The sequence below is a fragment of the Temnothorax longispinosus genome, chromosome 10 (assembly GCF_030848805.1).
Source record: "Temnothorax longispinosus isolate EJ_2023e chromosome 10, Tlon_JGU_v1, whole genome shotgun sequence".
Lineage (NCBI taxonomy): Eukaryota > Metazoa > Arthropoda > Insecta > Hymenoptera > Formicidae > Temnothorax > Temnothorax longispinosus.
In genome coordinates this window covers 13395410-13413130 of record NC_092367.1, presented here as the reverse complement: position 1 = coordinate 13413130, position 17721 = coordinate 13395410, and the positions used below count along the sequence as shown (strand labels likewise).

Below are 17721 nucleotides of genomic sequence, written 5' to 3'. Positions count from 1 at the left end.
AACATAGAAATAGATGCCTATTAATATTTAAATTTTATTAAGAAATTGTTAGTTTAATACTATTTTCTGAAAATATTGTATGTTGCATTAGATATCGCTATGTATATAAAATTTTGAAATATTACAGAAGCAAACTTATCAATATAAATAGTAAAATATTAAGGTGATTGGGCCATGTACCATATGAGTCAATATAAGGGCTAAATTTTATTTTAAGAAAAACCATTTTTATGGATATATTCTAGACACTTGTATAATTACTGGTTTTATAATGTAACTTTTCATTCGATTACGTATCAATTTATCTACTGATAAATGTAAACAGTTCAAGATTTGACTTCAATTGACATTCGTACAAGAGAAATGTCGCGACATTGCATCTCTTCGATGTAGGCAGCTATCATGCCAGTGCCATGTGTTTGAGTGAGGTTATGCATTGTGTTTATGTTAAAAAATAATGGAAGGTAACAAACAATTTTGATAACGGGAGATTTGCTTGCAAAAGAATAGTGCTGTGGAAAGAAAACACTACACGGCGCGGCGTTGCCACATGTTCACGTCGCGTACAGCTGATCGAAAGGCCGACAAGAAACGCGACGATTCATCAACTTTTGATTGAATTTTTGGCCTTATTACACGTCAACGTCGTTTTGTCTTATACTTAACAAGTGCTAGAAGAATCAAATAATGTTATTTTCAGTTTTTTGAATTTGTTTTTTTACAGACAGTGAGTGAAATTCTCGAAAAATGTATGTTTTCGGTACAATTTCCCATAAAACCTATGTTAAAAATGCCAACTTTGAGATTTAATATCTCAAAAACTAGACGTCAGATCTTCTCAAAATTGCAAATTTAAGCGTATTTAGGTTTTTTTTATAACATATATTTAATTCGGATTTTTTTCTTTAACATGCTCTGATGGCCCAATCACCTTAAAATGTTAAAAATATATAAGAATATTGTATTTTTTACATACGTGGTATGTCTAGAAAGTAATAAGACTGATTTTTTTTTCTTTACAACTGGTAACATTGTAAAAACGAGATTGTAATAGACCTACATTCATACTCTACCTTCAGTCAAAATTTCAATTTGATAACATTAACACATGTAATTTTACACACACACACACACACACACACACACACACACACACACACACACACACACACACACACACACACCTTGTATCGAGTTGCTAGTCTCGCATCAGGCGCCTCCCCAGGTGGCGGATAGGGGAAAGCTCGTCAGATATGAAGGGCACCAGGGAAATAAAATACCCGGGGTGGACCAAAACTAGCTAGAGGACGGAACCCCGAATATAAACCAAACATGAAACATGGAAGTAGTGTATGACAGAAACGTATTACCCCAAGTGGGTACCCCCGCTAACGGGGGGAATCCCGCCACCGATTCCGATCGGGTGAAAGCCCCGGTGGCCGGTGGAGGCGCCATGGATTTTTTTTGGGGGGGGGGGGCCAAATGCACTATACAGTCAATCAGGAAGACGCAAAAAAGGAGGAAGAGCAAGAACTCAACCGGGCTAGCGCAGAAGCAGCAGCCTTCCGGGCACTAAGAACAAAGGTAGAGTCTCTGGTGGAGTTCATCTTGGAGAAGAAGAACATTCACAATGAGCTAAAGACAATGGCAAGGACTACTGAAAGAGCCCTAAAAGTGTTCGTCAAGACACGACAGAGCCGGGAGTCGGGGCAAACAATCAGACCCACTAAAGATGGAACAAGCCAGACATCGCCGTCGCTTGCGAAGGGCACAAGCGTTCTGAAGGCGAAAGATCTATTCGGCGTTGTGAGTGACACAGTGAGATCTCGCCACTTTAGCCCGAGGGTCGAAAGAAGAGGAGTAGAATAGGAGTAGAAAGGAGAAGCCGGTGCAAAAAGCGACGGGCGACTTGGAAATGGAGACGGACCCACCCGAGACAAACCGGGAAACAAAGGCTCCTGCATGGCAACAGGTGGAGACCAGGAAAACAAAGAAGAAGAAAGAAAACAAAAAGAAAGAAAAGAAAGATGGCCAGACGAGGCTACGAACTAGACGAACGCGTCCTTGCGCACTAATCATCAAGCCGTCAGAGGGAAAGACCTACGCAGATATCATCAACAAGGTCAAGAAAGATCCAACTCTGCAAGAAGTGGGCCTTGCAGTAACCAGAGTGCGTAAGACACTGGCGGGAGATGTCCTTCTCATACTTGATAAGGAAAACCAGGAAAAAACCGCGACGTTTAGCGAGAAAATCAAAGTGGCGCTCGGTGGAGATGTCACCATCAACGCTCGAGTGCAGCAAATAACCTTGGAGATAACACGCTTGGATGGAACAGCCACGAAAGAGGAAGTCCACGATGCGGTGACGAAAGCACTTGGGGAGGGGCACAATATAGACCTAGATGCAGTACTCTACATTAGGAAGACCTATGGCGGCACCCAGAAGGCGATCCTTAGGCTGCCAATACAGGCAGCTAAAAAGCTCCTTGAGAAGCCCACGATTCGCGTTAATTGGTCGAGCTGCCGAATACGCGAAGTCATGAAGCCCACCAAGTGCTTCAAGTGCTGGCAGTACGGCCACATCACGAAAAACTGCACTTTAGAAGTAGACAAATCCAACTGCTGCATTAAATGCGGCACAGAGGGCCACAAAGCCGAAAGCTGCACTGGTCAACAGTGCTGTGTTCTCTGTAAGGACCATGAAAGCAAAGAGACGAACCACGTACCTGGAAGCAGAGGATGCCCAGTGTATGAAAAGGCGTACCAAGCCCTTCTCTAAAAATGGCGCTGAAGGTACTACAGATCAATCTCAACCACTGCGAAGCAGCACAGGACTTGCTGTCTCAGACGGTGCGCGAGGAGAAAGCAGATGTGGTCATTATTGCTGACCAATACAGGAATCTAGACGGACTTACCTGGAAGACCGATGCGACAGGCTCAGCAGCCATTTGGGCATGTGGGAAACATCCCTTCCAGGAGGTCATGGAAGACCCTGAGGATACCTTCGTGAGAGTGAAGATAAGCGGAATGCACTTCTACAGCTGTTACATGCCGCCGAGCATGTCGCAAGAAGACTTTGAGAAAGTGCTAGATCGACTCGTTGACGACGCAAAAAACCGCAGCCCAGTGGCCATCGCTGGTGATTTCAACGCCTGGGCAGTGGAATGGGGCACTCTTGGAAGCGTTCTCTGTGCTGGACCTCACGCTGCTCAACTGCGGAAAGAAACCGACGTTCGTCAGGGGAGAAGCCAGCTCATTGATCGACCTCACGTTTGTCAACAGTGGCCTGGCCAAAAGCAATAACTGCTAGAAGGTTTCTGAAATCTACACACAGAGCGATCATCGTGCCATAACTTGGAAAGTTCCACGAGAGCAAAGGCTCAAGAATCGACAATCAAAGAAGAGCAAGTTCACCGGCTGGAAAGTGAGCGGTTTTGATATAGATGCCATGCGTACCAGCGTAGAGGGCAGCTGTGCTGAGGGGTTAACCGCCGAAGAGAAAGTGGAAGACGTCATGCAAAAGGTGGCAAATGCCTGTGATGCCGCCATGCCAAGAAAAGGAAAAAGAAACCTGCACACGTCTGTCCACTGGTGGAACGACAAAATCGCGCAGCTCCGCGCAGAGTGCCACAAGACCAGGAGGCTATCACAGCGAGCTAAAGAGAAACCCACCTTCTCTGAATTGGAGGAAAAGTTTAAGTTGGCGCGGTCCAGGCTTACCAAAGCTATCAAGCGTAGCAAAAGGCAATGTTGGACCGAGTTGCTTGAGGTAGTTGATGAAGATCCATGGGGAAAACCGTATAAGGTCGTCATGACTCGGCTCAAGAGCCAGTCATGGCAGCAACCCACATGCCCCGAGCAACTTGAGAAGATTGTAAGCACACTGCTTCCGAAACAGGAACCCTTCACCTATCAGGTAGAGCAACAAGACAAGGACATCCCCCCGATCAGTCGAGAGGAGTTACTTCGAGCAAACAACAGAGTCGGGAACAACAAGGCACCGGGGATGGACAACATCCCCAACGTGGCGCTGAAGACGGCAATAAAGGCAGCTCCCGAGATGTTCCTGGATGTATACAATGCCTGCCTTGCAGAGGGAACTTTCCCAGAGCAATGGAAGCGGCAAAGACTTGTGCTCTTGCCCAAAGGCAACAAGCCACCGGATGATCCTTCATCCTATCGCCCATTATGCATGCTGGATACACCGGGAAAAATCTTGAAACGATTTATCTTTAACCGGATTGAGGCCACTGTTGGACACCTCATAGCGGATAATTAGTACGGCTTCAGGAAGGGAAGATCAGCCTTAGACGCCATCAACCAAGTCGTCGGTAAAGCGAAGGAGGCAATCTCTGTAGTGCGGTGGAAGCGTGGGAGTAAGAAATACTGCCTGCTCGCAGCTCTTGATGTTAAAAATGCCTTTAATTTAGCAAGGTGGAAAAATATCTGCCTGGCATTGGATTGGCTCGGCGTACCGACGTACCTCAAGAAGATGATCAAGAGCTACCTGGAAAATCGACTACTTGTGTACGGTACAGAGGAGGGTCCCAAAAACTACCAAATCAGTGGGGAATCAGTCCCACAAGGCTCGGTGTTGGGGCCACCTCTGTGGAACATCATGTACGATGATCTGCTCAAAATCAAGCTGCCACAAGGAGCCGAGATAGTGGCCTTCGCGGACGATGCGGGGCTAGTCATCACTGGAAAGACCCTGGAGGAGATTCAGAGTACTTTTGGAGAATGCTATGAAGCAGTGCAGCGGTGGATAGAGTCAGTCGGCCTCAAATTGGCTGACCACAAAACAGAGGCTGTGCTGTTTACGAGCAGGAAGCAAGTGGAGAACATCACCCTCGACGTGGGACAGTGCACCATCACGTCTCAGCTTTACATTAGGTATCTGAGAGTAATGCTGGACGCAAGACTCAGCTTCAAGCCCCATGTAGAACATGCTGCAGCCAAAGCAGCTAAAGTGGCTACAGCGTTGGCGAGGCTCATGACAAACATCGGTGGACCTCGGCAACCTCGGAGAAAACTCCTAGCCTCAGTGGTGACCTCCATACTCACGTATGGGGTAGCCATCTGGGGTGAAGCCCTCAAGATCAAGAAATGTCGACGGAAGATCGCAGCAGTCAACCGGCTCAGCGCCCTCAGGGTATCCTGCGCTTTCCGCACGGTATCTGACGAGGCCGTGTGTGTTATAGCTGGAATGATGCCCATCGAGGTACTGGCAGTAGAGAGGAAGCAGCTGTATGAGAAACGAAGTAGTACCCCAGAGGAACAAGAGCAGAATAAGAAGAATATGAGACAGGATAGCCTTTAACGATGGCAGGAGAAATGGGATGCATCTGAGAAAGGGAGATATGGACACATCGCCTCATTCCTCGGGTGGATGGTTGGGTGAACCGCAAACACGGGGAGGTAAACTATTACCTGACTCAGATGCTCTCAAACCACGGAAGCTTCAGGGCCTACCTTCACTGGTTCAAGCACGAGGAGGCACCACTGTGCTCAGCGGGGTGCGGAGCATGTATTCTTCTTGTGCCCGCGCTTCACTGAGGAGAGAAAGGAACTGGACCACGCACTGGGATCAACACCTGAGCCAGAGACCCTTGTAGAACTGATGTTGACAACGGAGAAAAACTGGTCTGCGGTCAGCAATTTCGCCGCAGTCGTTATGAAGAGACTCCGAGAAAAAGAGCAGGAGCGCAGAAAGACGAGGATACCAGCAACAACGGTTCACCGTAACAAGCAGTAAGGCTAAGAAAAGCCAAAAATGTGGAAAAGCTGAACAGCTGAGGCCGCCCCCGCGAAGTAATGCTTAGCGGCGGTCCCGCGGGGGCAACGTAAGGCCAATGATGATGAGGTTAGGGTTTTAGTCGGTAGGGCATACTAGCAGAGTCCGACACACGGGTCAAATAACACCTACGGTGCATTAAGCATTTCCCCCCTTCTAAAAAAAAAAAAAACCACACACACACACACAATCATTTGTATAACTGTATGTCTAGGTGACGCGTCACAAAAATGTAATACAAGAAAATCGAGCAGCGTTATGCGACTAAATTCTGTGTCATCAAACTCCCGGATAATGCGATGGAAATGCGATGGAAATGCGATGCCATTTAAGAAGTTGAAACAAACTTACAGAGATCGTTCTATAGCGGGCACAAGGCATTTTTAGATGACGGTCAAATTGAGAAGATGAATCCCGTGCTAGACCACCAATGACATAAATAATTTAGCGATTAAAATTTAATTTAATTGATCACCGATCATTTTCACTGTCAAATGTCGATCAGATCTGATGAGTGTCCTTACTGTTGTCACATTTCTTCAATTCGTGGTTCTCTTCCGTGCTATGTCTACGATTTTTCGATTCTTCTTTGAAAAAAGACTAAAAAATCGTGAACATAACACGGAAGAGAAGCACAAAATCGTGGACATAGCACTGAATGAAAAGAACCACAAAATCGTGCACATTACCTACAGGATTCGGTAACAACCAAAACGCGGGCATAACCACTCTCATCTTTCTCTCTAATTCTTATAGACATACCACGTAAATACTCATACATTTGATGATATGTAGCGTAATATATTTAAAAAAATGTACAATAAAAAATTGGATAGATGCATACGTAACTTTACGTCTTCCGCAGGAATTCGTGATATAAAGAATACGCTGGGATATAAGCGCAAGGCTTCCTTTATACATCTCTCTAAATATGGTAAATTTTGCAATAATTTCGTAGTAAATTTCTCCCCATGCTCTTGCAATGCAGTATCAACTTCGTTTCTAACACGATCCTGTATCATTATTGTTAATTAAAAAGGTGTCTCTTGTGTATTGTGATGGTTTTATTTAGAAACAAATATATTCCGAGAAATTATAAAAATGTTTTTTTTACAAATGTCTTGATTAATTTGTTTGGAATGTATATATGGAGGGGTTAAAGCCATAGTGGTGTAAGTCACTTTTTTTAACCTATCGAGTTAAGTTTATAGATGCAGTCTACACATGCAGATATGTTGAAAAAAGAAGAAAAGAAGTGGTCAAAAAAATTGACTTACACCACTATGACTTTAACCCCTCCATATATACAGGGTGGCCTATTTTAAAAGAGGCAGGCAAATATCTCGAAAAATATGAAAGATACGGAAAAACGTTTCAAACAAAAGTTGTTTGGTTCGAAGGGGGACATAAGATGGTGCCATTAATGTGACATTGGATAGTCATTTGAAGGTCACATGAAGGTCATTTGAAGGTCACTTTTAACTTCTTAAATAGAAACCTTCATTTTTCATTGCATATTCTTATAGCTTATGTCGAGAGCTTTCCAAACATTAAAACATTATAATAAAGTATTTTTTTATCAAATATTTTTCGAGTTATGAGGCTTGAAAAATACAATACCGCCGGCATTAGCATTACCCAAAGTGTACCACGTGGAGGTTGCACGGTCGGATTTAGGGCCAGAGCACGAACATTGCCGTAGCGTGTGTGTGTGTGTGTGTGTGTGTGTGTGTGTGTGTGTGTGTGTGTATTGAGTAGAAATTAGGTATTGAGTAGAAACACACACACACACACACACACACACACACACAAGAAGTATGAATATTGACGCGCAACTTCCATGCGGTACACCTTGGGTAGTGCTAATACCGGCGGTACTGTAAATTTCAAGCTTCATAACTCGAAAAGTACTTGATAAAAAAGTACTTTATTATATTGTTTGGGAAAGCTCTCGAGATAAGTTATAAGAATATGCAATGAAAAATGGGGGTTTCCATTTAAGAAATTGAAAGTGACCTTTATGTGACCTTCAAATGACTATCCAAGGTCACATCAATGGCACCATCTTATGTCCCTCTTCGAACCAAACAACTTTTGTCTGAAACGTTTTTCCGTAGCTTTCATATTTTTTAAGATATTTGCCTGCTTCTTTTAAAATAGGCCACCCTGTATACATATATATAATACATTTGACGTTAATATATCTTTAATAAATAATTTCTAGGATCAATTAATTTCTTTGTTTAGGAATGACGGCTTATTGTTAGACTTGATGATAGATACCTGAATGTCCTTATGCTCAGCTAATAGTGCTAAAATAAAGCACAGACCCATCGCTGTAGTATCATGACCCTATAATCGTATACATCAATGTATTATATATCAATAAATCAAATATGAATAAGGTTTACAAGAGAACTTACAAATACAAACCTCAAACATAAAAGTATCAACTTCTTCTCTGATATCTGAATCAGACATAAGGCCATCACGAGATGCTGCTATTAGAAGATCCAACATTGCAAGCCGTTTTTTCCGTGCTAAGTATGTAAGCATGTCAAAATCAATTTAATAGCCTGATTTTTCTGTGACGTTTTCATTACATAACATTGACTACGTTGAAAATTTAACTACACTTAGATTTTGAACTACATAATATTAGTAAATTGTAAAATTTATTTTATAGACAATATAAAATTAACCAAATTAAAAGAATTGCTGTTAATTACATTACGTACTTCCTATCGATTCTGTGTCATCTCTCTCCCCTGATGTATCATTACCAAAACTTCTTAGGTATTGACCATTAGTGCGATCATGATAAAGTTTTCTTTCAGCAATAATCTGTGTAAATACAGCATTATAATGTTTTAAATAAATGCATTAGCAATGTGTTGTCAACCTTTATTCAGATTCAAAGGCCAAGAACGAACATATTTAAGTGTTAATTAATTTATAAAAAAAAAACTAATTAAACATTTTATAATCCGAACGTTTCGACTATACTCAGTCTTCATCAGTGGTGAGTTACTTGAATAAACATATAAACATTGAAATAAATTAAATAAAATGTCGTAAATTAATATGTGTATTTATAATAAAAATATTTAAACAAAATAAAAGTAAAAGAGTGTCAAAATCAATGGCAAGATCGGACTCATTGTCAGCAGTATAAAATAATGAAAAATAACATCTTTCTCTTTGCATATTGTATGTATGTATGTATGTATGTATGTATCGTTTATTGACTCCCCTCAGGGTTGCAAGGCGTTTTAAGGGAACGTTTCCAACCCTTTACAAACATACACAATACACCTCTCTCAACACATCCTCTTAACCTAGCTTAAACTAACTTAGCCTACTTAACCTAGTGTTGTGGATGTGAGCTTCTGCCTCTGCATCCGCCCACACCCACACCCGCCGCACGCACACACACCTTCTCCGCAAAAGGGACTCCCGTTTCCTCTTGCTTCTAAAATTTCCTTTGAACCACATCTATCCCCCTTCCTTTCGGCTTTCCACTCACTTTCTCTCATTCTCACCTCAGTCATACCTCACTCCTCCCCTCCTTCCAACCCTTCAATGTACCACTTTCTGTTCCTATCCTTCTCGATCTCCCTTATCCACCATTCCCCCTCTCCCCCCTTTCCCAGCACCCATCTCCTCGCCTCCTGCCAACTCCCCCCTCCCTCATCATATTCCCTACAACGCTCCCACGTATGCTCCCACGTTTCCTCTTCTCCCTTGCACAGTCTGCATATCCTTTTCTCCTCCTCCTCCCAATATCTGCCCTTCCTCATTTCGTTTCCTAGCCTAAACCTCGCTATCCTACTCCACCTACTTTCCCCCCACCATTTCTTTAGGTACTCCGGTATCCCTTTATCTTTTACTTTCTTATACTATTTGCTGTACCTTGACTCTTTTATTCTCTCCCATCTCTCTACTCTTTGAACCTCCCTTTCCCACCTCACCATCTTCTCTAGTCTTGTCTCTTCCTCCCCTCTCTCTCCCCCTCTCTCTCTTCCCACAAGCCTCTTTCGCTCAGAAACTTCCTCCTACTCTCTTCCCAACTCGAGATTCCCCCTCTTTTCCCCGTTCTTTCCTTCATCTCCTCCCAGCACATTCGCGCTAGCTCGCTTCCTCCTCCCTTCTCCAGCCTCCTTTCGAACCTCCACGCCCTCCTGCCCGCTTACCTTGCCCATCATGATCCCCTCTCCCGCCACCACAATCCTTTCCTCCTTCTTCACCAACTCCTTTTTTTACCCATAACCATTCCCCCCATCGCTCTTCCCTTCTTATTCTCTCTCTTCGCCGTTTACACTCCCCACTCATACCCTCCCGGTAGCCTCTCCTTCACTCTTTTCCACCCTCTATCATCCAACCATGTTTCCAGCAGCACCATCACATCCCATTCCTTCAACAGCATCCAAAACTCCTTATCTTTGTTCTCTAGCCCGGCCACGTTCCAAAAAGCCACGCTTCACTCTCTCCTTCTCTCTCCCTCCTCTTCCTCCCTCTCTTCTCCATTCCTTTCATTCTCTTCTTCTGCTTATATTTATTCTCAGTATTGGTAGCGGACTTGAGCTTCTCCAGATTGCACTGCTTATCATCGACGGCGAACGTGTCCTCCTCGAGCTGGTTTTCCTCCTGGAGCACTTCGAGCATCGTGTCAGAACTATTCTGCTCCCCCCTCTTCTTTTTTCCCTCCTTCTCTCTTCTTTGCTCTCCTCTCTCGTCCCTCAAAACCTCCTCTTCCTCATCCCATTTCCAGCATTGCTCATCTATCCATAGCGTTCCATATCCTATTCTCACCCTTCTTCCTTTTCTCTCTTCCCTTCTCGCGATTTCCTTTAACCTCCACTTCATTTTTCTCTTTTTCTACGTCCAGTCCTCCAAATCTTCTCCTTCCTTTCCTTCAGCTCTTTCTTTCTCTTCATGATTTTTCCTCTCTGCTCATCATTCTTCATCCTTACCACTACCATCTTTCCGTCCTTCTCTCTATCCTCTCTCACTCTTTTGACCTCTATATTTCCTCTCACCCCTAAAACGTTTAACACCTTCTCCACCGCCATCCTCCTCTTTCCATCTTTAACCTCCAACCCTTTAATCAACACATTTTTTCTTCTCTCTTCACGCTCCTTCTTTTCCACCCTCCTCTCTAAATCTCTTATCTTGTCCCCCACCTCGCCTTTTTCTTTCTCCCCCAATACCCAACCCCCCCTTTCCTCCCCCCTCCTTACTTCTTTCCAACTCTTCCACCTTCTTTTCCAGCCCCTTTATGTAATCCATCAACTTCTCCCTCTCTTCATTCCATTTCTCTTCTCGCTCCCTACACTCTCTTCTCAGCTCCTCCACCTCCCCCCTCATCAACCTCCCCTGCTCTCTGAACCCCCTTCATTTCTTCCGTCATCTGTCTCAAATCTCCCCTCCATCATTTCGCATCCCTCAATTCATCCATCACCTCCTTCACTTCTTTCATCCACCTCCTCATTTCCTCCCTCCACTCATTTTTCTCCGTTCCCCCCAGCCCGTCCTGGGAGGCTTCTTACTATCTCTATCTTCCTTCTCTCCCTCCCTCACTGTTGCATTTCTACATTTTCCCTTTTCCTCTTTGCGTTCTCTGCCTTCCCGACACTCTCAACGCTTCCGACGCTCTCGACGCTGCTGATGCTCCCGCTTCTTGCTCTCTGCGCGCCCGTCTCCCCTTCATCATACCCTATCCATCCGATCATTCTCTTCTTATACTCTATATCCTTTCTTATACTCCATGATGGAAGTATACAAGGTGAAGCAATCCGGTGGATGCGCAGTCGTTCAAAAGTAGAGGGGAGCAGTCAACCAATCAGAAGTGCCCCAATCACACAGAATTCAATATGGCAGACACAGATTTGACAGATTGTGATTATAAGCAGTGATAGGTTATATTGCGCAAATTATTAAAAATGCCGAGTTGTTTTGTAAAAAATTGTAAAAATAGGACAAATGTCCTTTTTATAAAAAATGTAAAATTTTACTCGGTTCCTAAAGATCCTGAATTACGAATAAAGTGGTTGGAGGCTTGCCAGAGGGATAAAGACTGTATGATGAAATGTGGTATGTAATGAAATTACAGTTTTAACCTGTACTATATCTCGTTGCGTAAATATTGTAATGCTATATTTTAATATTTTTTATATAAATTACTTTCAGAAAGAGTATGTGAAGTGCATTTTTTATCAAATTGCTTTGAGGAACAAATGACGAAAGGAAAATTAAAACGTAAACTAAAGGCAGGATCTATACCAACAGAATTACTTCAGTTGCCGAAGGAAAGGCAGAAAAGGATCCATACAAATAACACTAACAATGCAGGACTAGAGAAATCAGTTCGGGAAGAATGAAAAATTTCTCAGGGTGGAGTCCGATCTGATAAGCTCCCATCCATAATGTATCCAAAAATAAGTGAATATTATAGATATAATACATTTATAGATATAGATATACAATATATTCTTTTATTTTATAGATGCATTACAGATTCTAGGTTTAAATGGAATTATATCCTTATACATTTTGGTATAACTTTAAAGAAAATTAAGTCATTTCTGTTTTTAATCAATTTTTCTAATACATTTGTACATTTTTTAAATGATTACAGTACCGCAATACCAACGTATGCTGAGCTTGTTGAATGTGCAACCAAGGAAACTGAAAACGAGTCTATTCCAGAAAATACCACATTCAATAAACCAGAAGCTGTGGAAGATGTATCAATGGAAAATATTGATCTTACACACAAGTATGCATCGTCTTTAGCTCTTTAGTGTTAATGCTGATTCTTATCTATTTATATCAATATTACTTTGAATGTTGTAAATAAATTTATTTAATTAATTTCGTCATGTGTTGTACTTTTTAGTGTACAAGATGCTACAGAGAAAAGAAAGCCAGAGGAAGTGCTTTCAAAGCGTTTTAAAGCATTAGAAAAAGAAAATGAGCAACTCACACAAACAATAAGAAGAATGGAAGAAGATGCAAATATTCGTGAAAAACAAATTGCCACCAATATTCTCCGCTCTGAAACATTAGAAAAAGAAAATGAGCAACTCACACAAACAATAAGAAGGATGGAAAAAGATGCAAACATTCGTGGAGAACAAATTGCCACCAATATTCTCCACTCTGTATTTGCGCCAGCTCAAGTAAAGAGAATTGTCTCTCCACAGAATAGGGCAAATTGGTCGATTGAAGATATTACTTCCGCCATCGCTCTTCGCTCTGTCAGTGCAAGGGCATATAATTATTTACGCGAGGTCCGAAAACTTCCTCTACCTTGTGTGAGTACTCTTCGCAGATGGATTTCAGAATTTCAGGTTAACCCTGGAATTCTTTACGAGTTTTAAAAATAATGCAAATTAAAGGAGAACAGTTAATAACTGCGGAGAAGTTAACTGTACTGACCTTCGATGAGGTTTATATTGCGAATAAAATAGATATAGATGTACGAGAACAAAAAATTTACGGACCTCACAAAACTTGTCAAGTTGTAATGGCCCGTGGTTTGTTTTCCAAATGGAAACAGCCAATTTATTATGATTTTTCAAAACCTATGACAAAAGAAATTCTTTTCGTAATAATTGAATCATTGTATAAAATTGGTTATACAGTCATAGCTACGATAAGCGACATGGGTCCTACTAATGTAGGACTTTGGAGAGAGTTGAATATCGGAATTTCAACAGTAAAAAAAGTAAATGAAGTTCAAATCGATGAATGCACAAAAATACAATGTTTTTTTCCCACATCCATCAAATTATGATTTAAAGATATTTGTATTTGCCGACGCACCTCACCTTATAAAATTACTAAGAAATAATTTCATAGATTCAGGCTTTATAGTCAACGGTGAAATTTTTGATAAATCCCTATTGGAAGAGTTACTGCAATTAAATTCGCAGGATTTGAAAATTGCGTTCAATTTGAGCAGAGAACATTTAGACGTTAAGGGATTTCAGCGACAACGCGTTAAGTTAGCCGCACAAGTATTTTCACTTAAAAATGCTAAAAGTTTGAAATATTGCGGCACAAAAGGTTTCTTGTCAAAGGACAATTGGCAAGAAATGTCACATATGTTGAAGACAATTAATAATTGGTTTGATGTCCTAAATAGCCAATGTAAATTTGGTAAGCATAGCGGTACACATGCTTACGGAGTTGAGCTAAACAAGCAAAACGAAATTTTCGACGAGATGAGTAATTTAACTTCAAAATTGAGAGTGAAAAAAAATCAGGGCTTCTACCATTTCAGAAAGGTATTTTGTTAACAAACGAATCGTTAAAAAAGCTTCTTCCCTACTTAAAAGAAAAATACTCCGATGACAAATTTCAACCGCAATATATAATTACAAGAAGATTATGCCAAGATATTCTCGAAAACTTTTTTTCGTATTTGAGAGCAATGGGAGGAGCCAATGATCATCCATCTCCTATCGAATTTAAAAATCGTTTAAAATGGTACGTTCTGGGAAAACATTCCAATCATGCCATTTCTGAAAAAGGGAACACGGAAACGGACGTTGAAACTGAACCATTAATAGATCTGCAAGATTTTCATACTGAAACTGACGGTAATATTTTTGATAACATGGAAGATGACCAATTAGCTTCGGAATCTGCATTATTTCTTGAGAATAATGACAAGGACAAGGAAAATGAGGACTTCTTTAATGACGGTACTTGTAATAGTAAAAACTTATTTTTTAATACTTGTTATTTTTAGCAACTAATGAGTAATTGTATACATATATACATATATATATATATATATATATATATGTAGGTCTAGAGGTATGTTCCGGGACTGTTTACGTTTTTTGAAATGTACAGTCCTGGAATATAACGCATATATATGTAATCAGATTCAAAAAATTGTCCCGAAACGTGCCGTAGGACATGAATTTTTTCTAGGACAGTCCTGGAAACTGCCAAATGTCCTGGAATATACCGATGTAAAAAAATAAAAGTCCCGGAACATACTTCCGGACCTACATATATATATTGTATATACATATATATATATTTATATACATATGTATAATACATATACAGGGTGTCTGGTAATAATCGCCGGACCTCTTGTATGCAAGTAGAGTGAGTCAAACCGAGTAGAAAAGTCTTCTATCATTTTGCGAAATTCGCAATACTTATTGAGAAATTAATTGAAAAAGATCGGCCAATCCACGCGCGTAGAAGCCGGCGCGGCCAGAAGAGACGCCCACACTCCCACCGTAACCCCCGTACAAGGCGCGCGGCGAAGCAGTGGAAGGGACGCTGCCGCTGGCTCGCGAGCGCGGAGCGGCGCGTAAAGCTCCTTGCACAATAGCTTTGTCGGCAACTTTATCGTTGTCGCTATCGCTATCGCTATCGCCTATTGTGCAAGGGGCTTAACGCTAAAGCTCCGCGTCGAATTATTCTCTCTCTCTCGCGCGCGCGCACGAAATAAAAAATATTACGCTGTCAGAATAAAACGCCATTTACGGTCCGAGGTTGGATCTTACAATTAGTAGCCTAATAATAATATTTTTTGTGTATTACACATAATTTTTTCTCCAACAATTTAGTAGACTGCGCGCCGACTAAATTGTCTGCAGACTTGCAACACAACAGCTCCCGTTCTAGTAGTAAAATCCTCTCCCTCCTCGTAATTAAATTGATTGATTTAACTATTACTACGTTTAAACGCGAGCGTTACTTCTGTAGTAACTTACGATAATTCCTTTTCGTAAACGGGATTTTGTAGTAACTTACGATAATTTACTTCGCGTAAACGTGTAGTATGTGACGCTAAGCATCTAAATAAATGTAAAGAATTTATTATGAAAAATTTTATGTAGTGCACAAGAAATATTATTAGGCTACTAATAATAAAATTCAAACTCGGGCCGTAAATGGCATTTTATTCTAATTTGATTATGCTGTCATTTCCTCGCCACCTTGCGGTATACAGCACGGCGCATTTTTTTTTAAGTGGTATTCCCCAGTAGGTCTAATCCACTCTCATAAAATTTAATGTAACAATTGTTCGAAGTGCCTCCCTCGTTCTTGTAAACAAAGTTCGGCCCTTCGAGTAATGTTGCGCGTCGCGCGATACGCCATTTCTGGCGTGATGGTATTAAAAGCTGCGAGAATTGCTTCTCGCATTTCAGCTTCTGTACCATCACGCCTGTGCTCGACTATGGCTTTAATGTGTCCCCACACGAAATAATCGAGCACATTAAGATCTGGCGATCGCGGCGGCCAAATGATTGGGCCACCTCGACCCACCCATCTGTCCGGATAATGCGCGTTTAAAAAATCGCGTACTTGTCGAGAGAAATGTGCAGGAGCTCCGTCATGCTGAAAAATAATTTCTCTTCTTGCATAGAGAGGAATATCTTCGAGGAGAGCAGGCAACTCATTTTGAAGAAAATTCTTGTATATCTCTCCATTTAAACGGGGCGGTAGGAAGTAAGGACCAATCTAAAAATTGCCCCAAAAAAAAATGATTTTTAAAGCTGCGAAAGAAAATTCCTTAAATAATTTTAAATAGGTCTGATGATTAAAATTCAATATGAAGAATAGGGCAAGGAAAGCCGTAACGGGATGCTCGTGTTAAATTATTTTTAATCAACAAATATTTTTCCAACCACAGTAAACTGCGCGCCGACAAATCGTCAGACTTGAAACACAATTTTGGTTGGTGTAGTAAAATTCTCTTCCACCTCCTTAATTAAATCGTTACGATTTAATTTTTGATGCTAAGCATCTAAAAATTGTAAAGAAATTTAGTGGGAGAGAATTTTACTACACCAACCAAAATTGTGTTTCAACAAGTTTGACGATTTGTCGGCGCACAGTTTACTATGGTTGAAAAAATATTTGTTTATAAAAATAATTTAACACGAACATCCTGTTACGGCTTTCCCCCTTGCCCTATTCTTCATAATAAAATTTTTTAACTTACTAAGTAAATTTACTACTTACGATTCGGTCTGCTGTTATTCCCGCCCATACATTTATCGCCCAGCGATATTGAAATGCGCGTTCTCGAACGACGTGCGGATTTTCTTCTGCCCAATACACGTAATTTCGTGTATTATAAACACGCCGTTCGGGGTGAACGTAGCTTCATCCGTCCACAGAATACGGTCGGGGAAAAAATTATTCCGCCGACACTGCGCGAGAAATCCTGTACGTGTTTCGCTGATTGTTAATATTTATTAAAAAATCACGCAAAAACATTAAATAAAAATACCTTCACAAAAATAGATGCGATGTTCTTGATCTCTCGAAAAGAGTTGCTGTACTCCCTGATGATGATACGGATGCTGTCTGTTCCGACGTAAAACACTGTGCACTTTGTGTCGCGAGAAACCAAGCAGCCGAGACACATAGCGTACGCTGTATTTGGGGTGTTCTTCGAACACCTGCAGGATTTTTTCCTCATTGTTTACACGAATCTGCATCGGTGCACCAGCGTTTCGCCGATTTAAAACCACACTTCCCGTATCTCTGGCGCGTTGCACACACCTCGAAATTACTTTGTCATCGGGATGTCGACGCTCGGGAAATCGTTCCGCGTAAACACGAGCCGCGCCAACAGCGTTTTCTCCGGCTATTCCGTACGCGATAATCATATCGGTGTATTCTCTTGCAGTATATCCCGCCATTTCTTTACAATTTTTATAAGACACACAGATCTCGAACTCTCGGCACCTACTCTTGTGGAACGACGAGATCGAAAGAAAACCGCGACGATAACAAATGCTTTATTCGTTGCTACGTTCATTTGTTTTAAACGCTGCTCATCAAGCATTTGTTACCGGGTTTCTTTCGATCTCGTCAGACCGAATCGTAAGTAGTAAATTTACTTAGTAAGTTAAAAAATTTTATTATGAAGAATAGGGCAA

The 17721-nt window shown here is 41.4% G+C and overlaps 1 protein-coding gene across 3 annotated transcripts in view; it reads right to left on the bottom strand.

The window, feature by feature from the left end:
- Positions 1 to 17721, bottom strand: part of LOC139819876 (cytochrome P450 4C1-like) — a 112079-nt gene that overhangs the window by 11377 nt on the left and 82981 nt on the right. For 2 of the 3 annotated variants that reach the window (XM_071789633.1, XM_071789634.1), the window contains exons 8-11: positions 8533 to 8638; positions 8228 to 8334; positions 8078 to 8146; positions 6639 to 6807 (exon numbers count right to left, since the gene is read on the bottom strand). In XM_071789633.1, the coding sequence (XP_071645734.1) occupies positions 6639 to 6807; positions 8078 to 8146; positions 8228 to 8334; positions 8533 to 8638 (451 nt within the window). The remainder of the gene's footprint in view (positions 1 to 6638; positions 6808 to 8077; positions 8147 to 8227; positions 8335 to 8532; positions 8639 to 17721) is intronic. The other variant, XM_071789635.1, reaches the window with a different exon arrangement.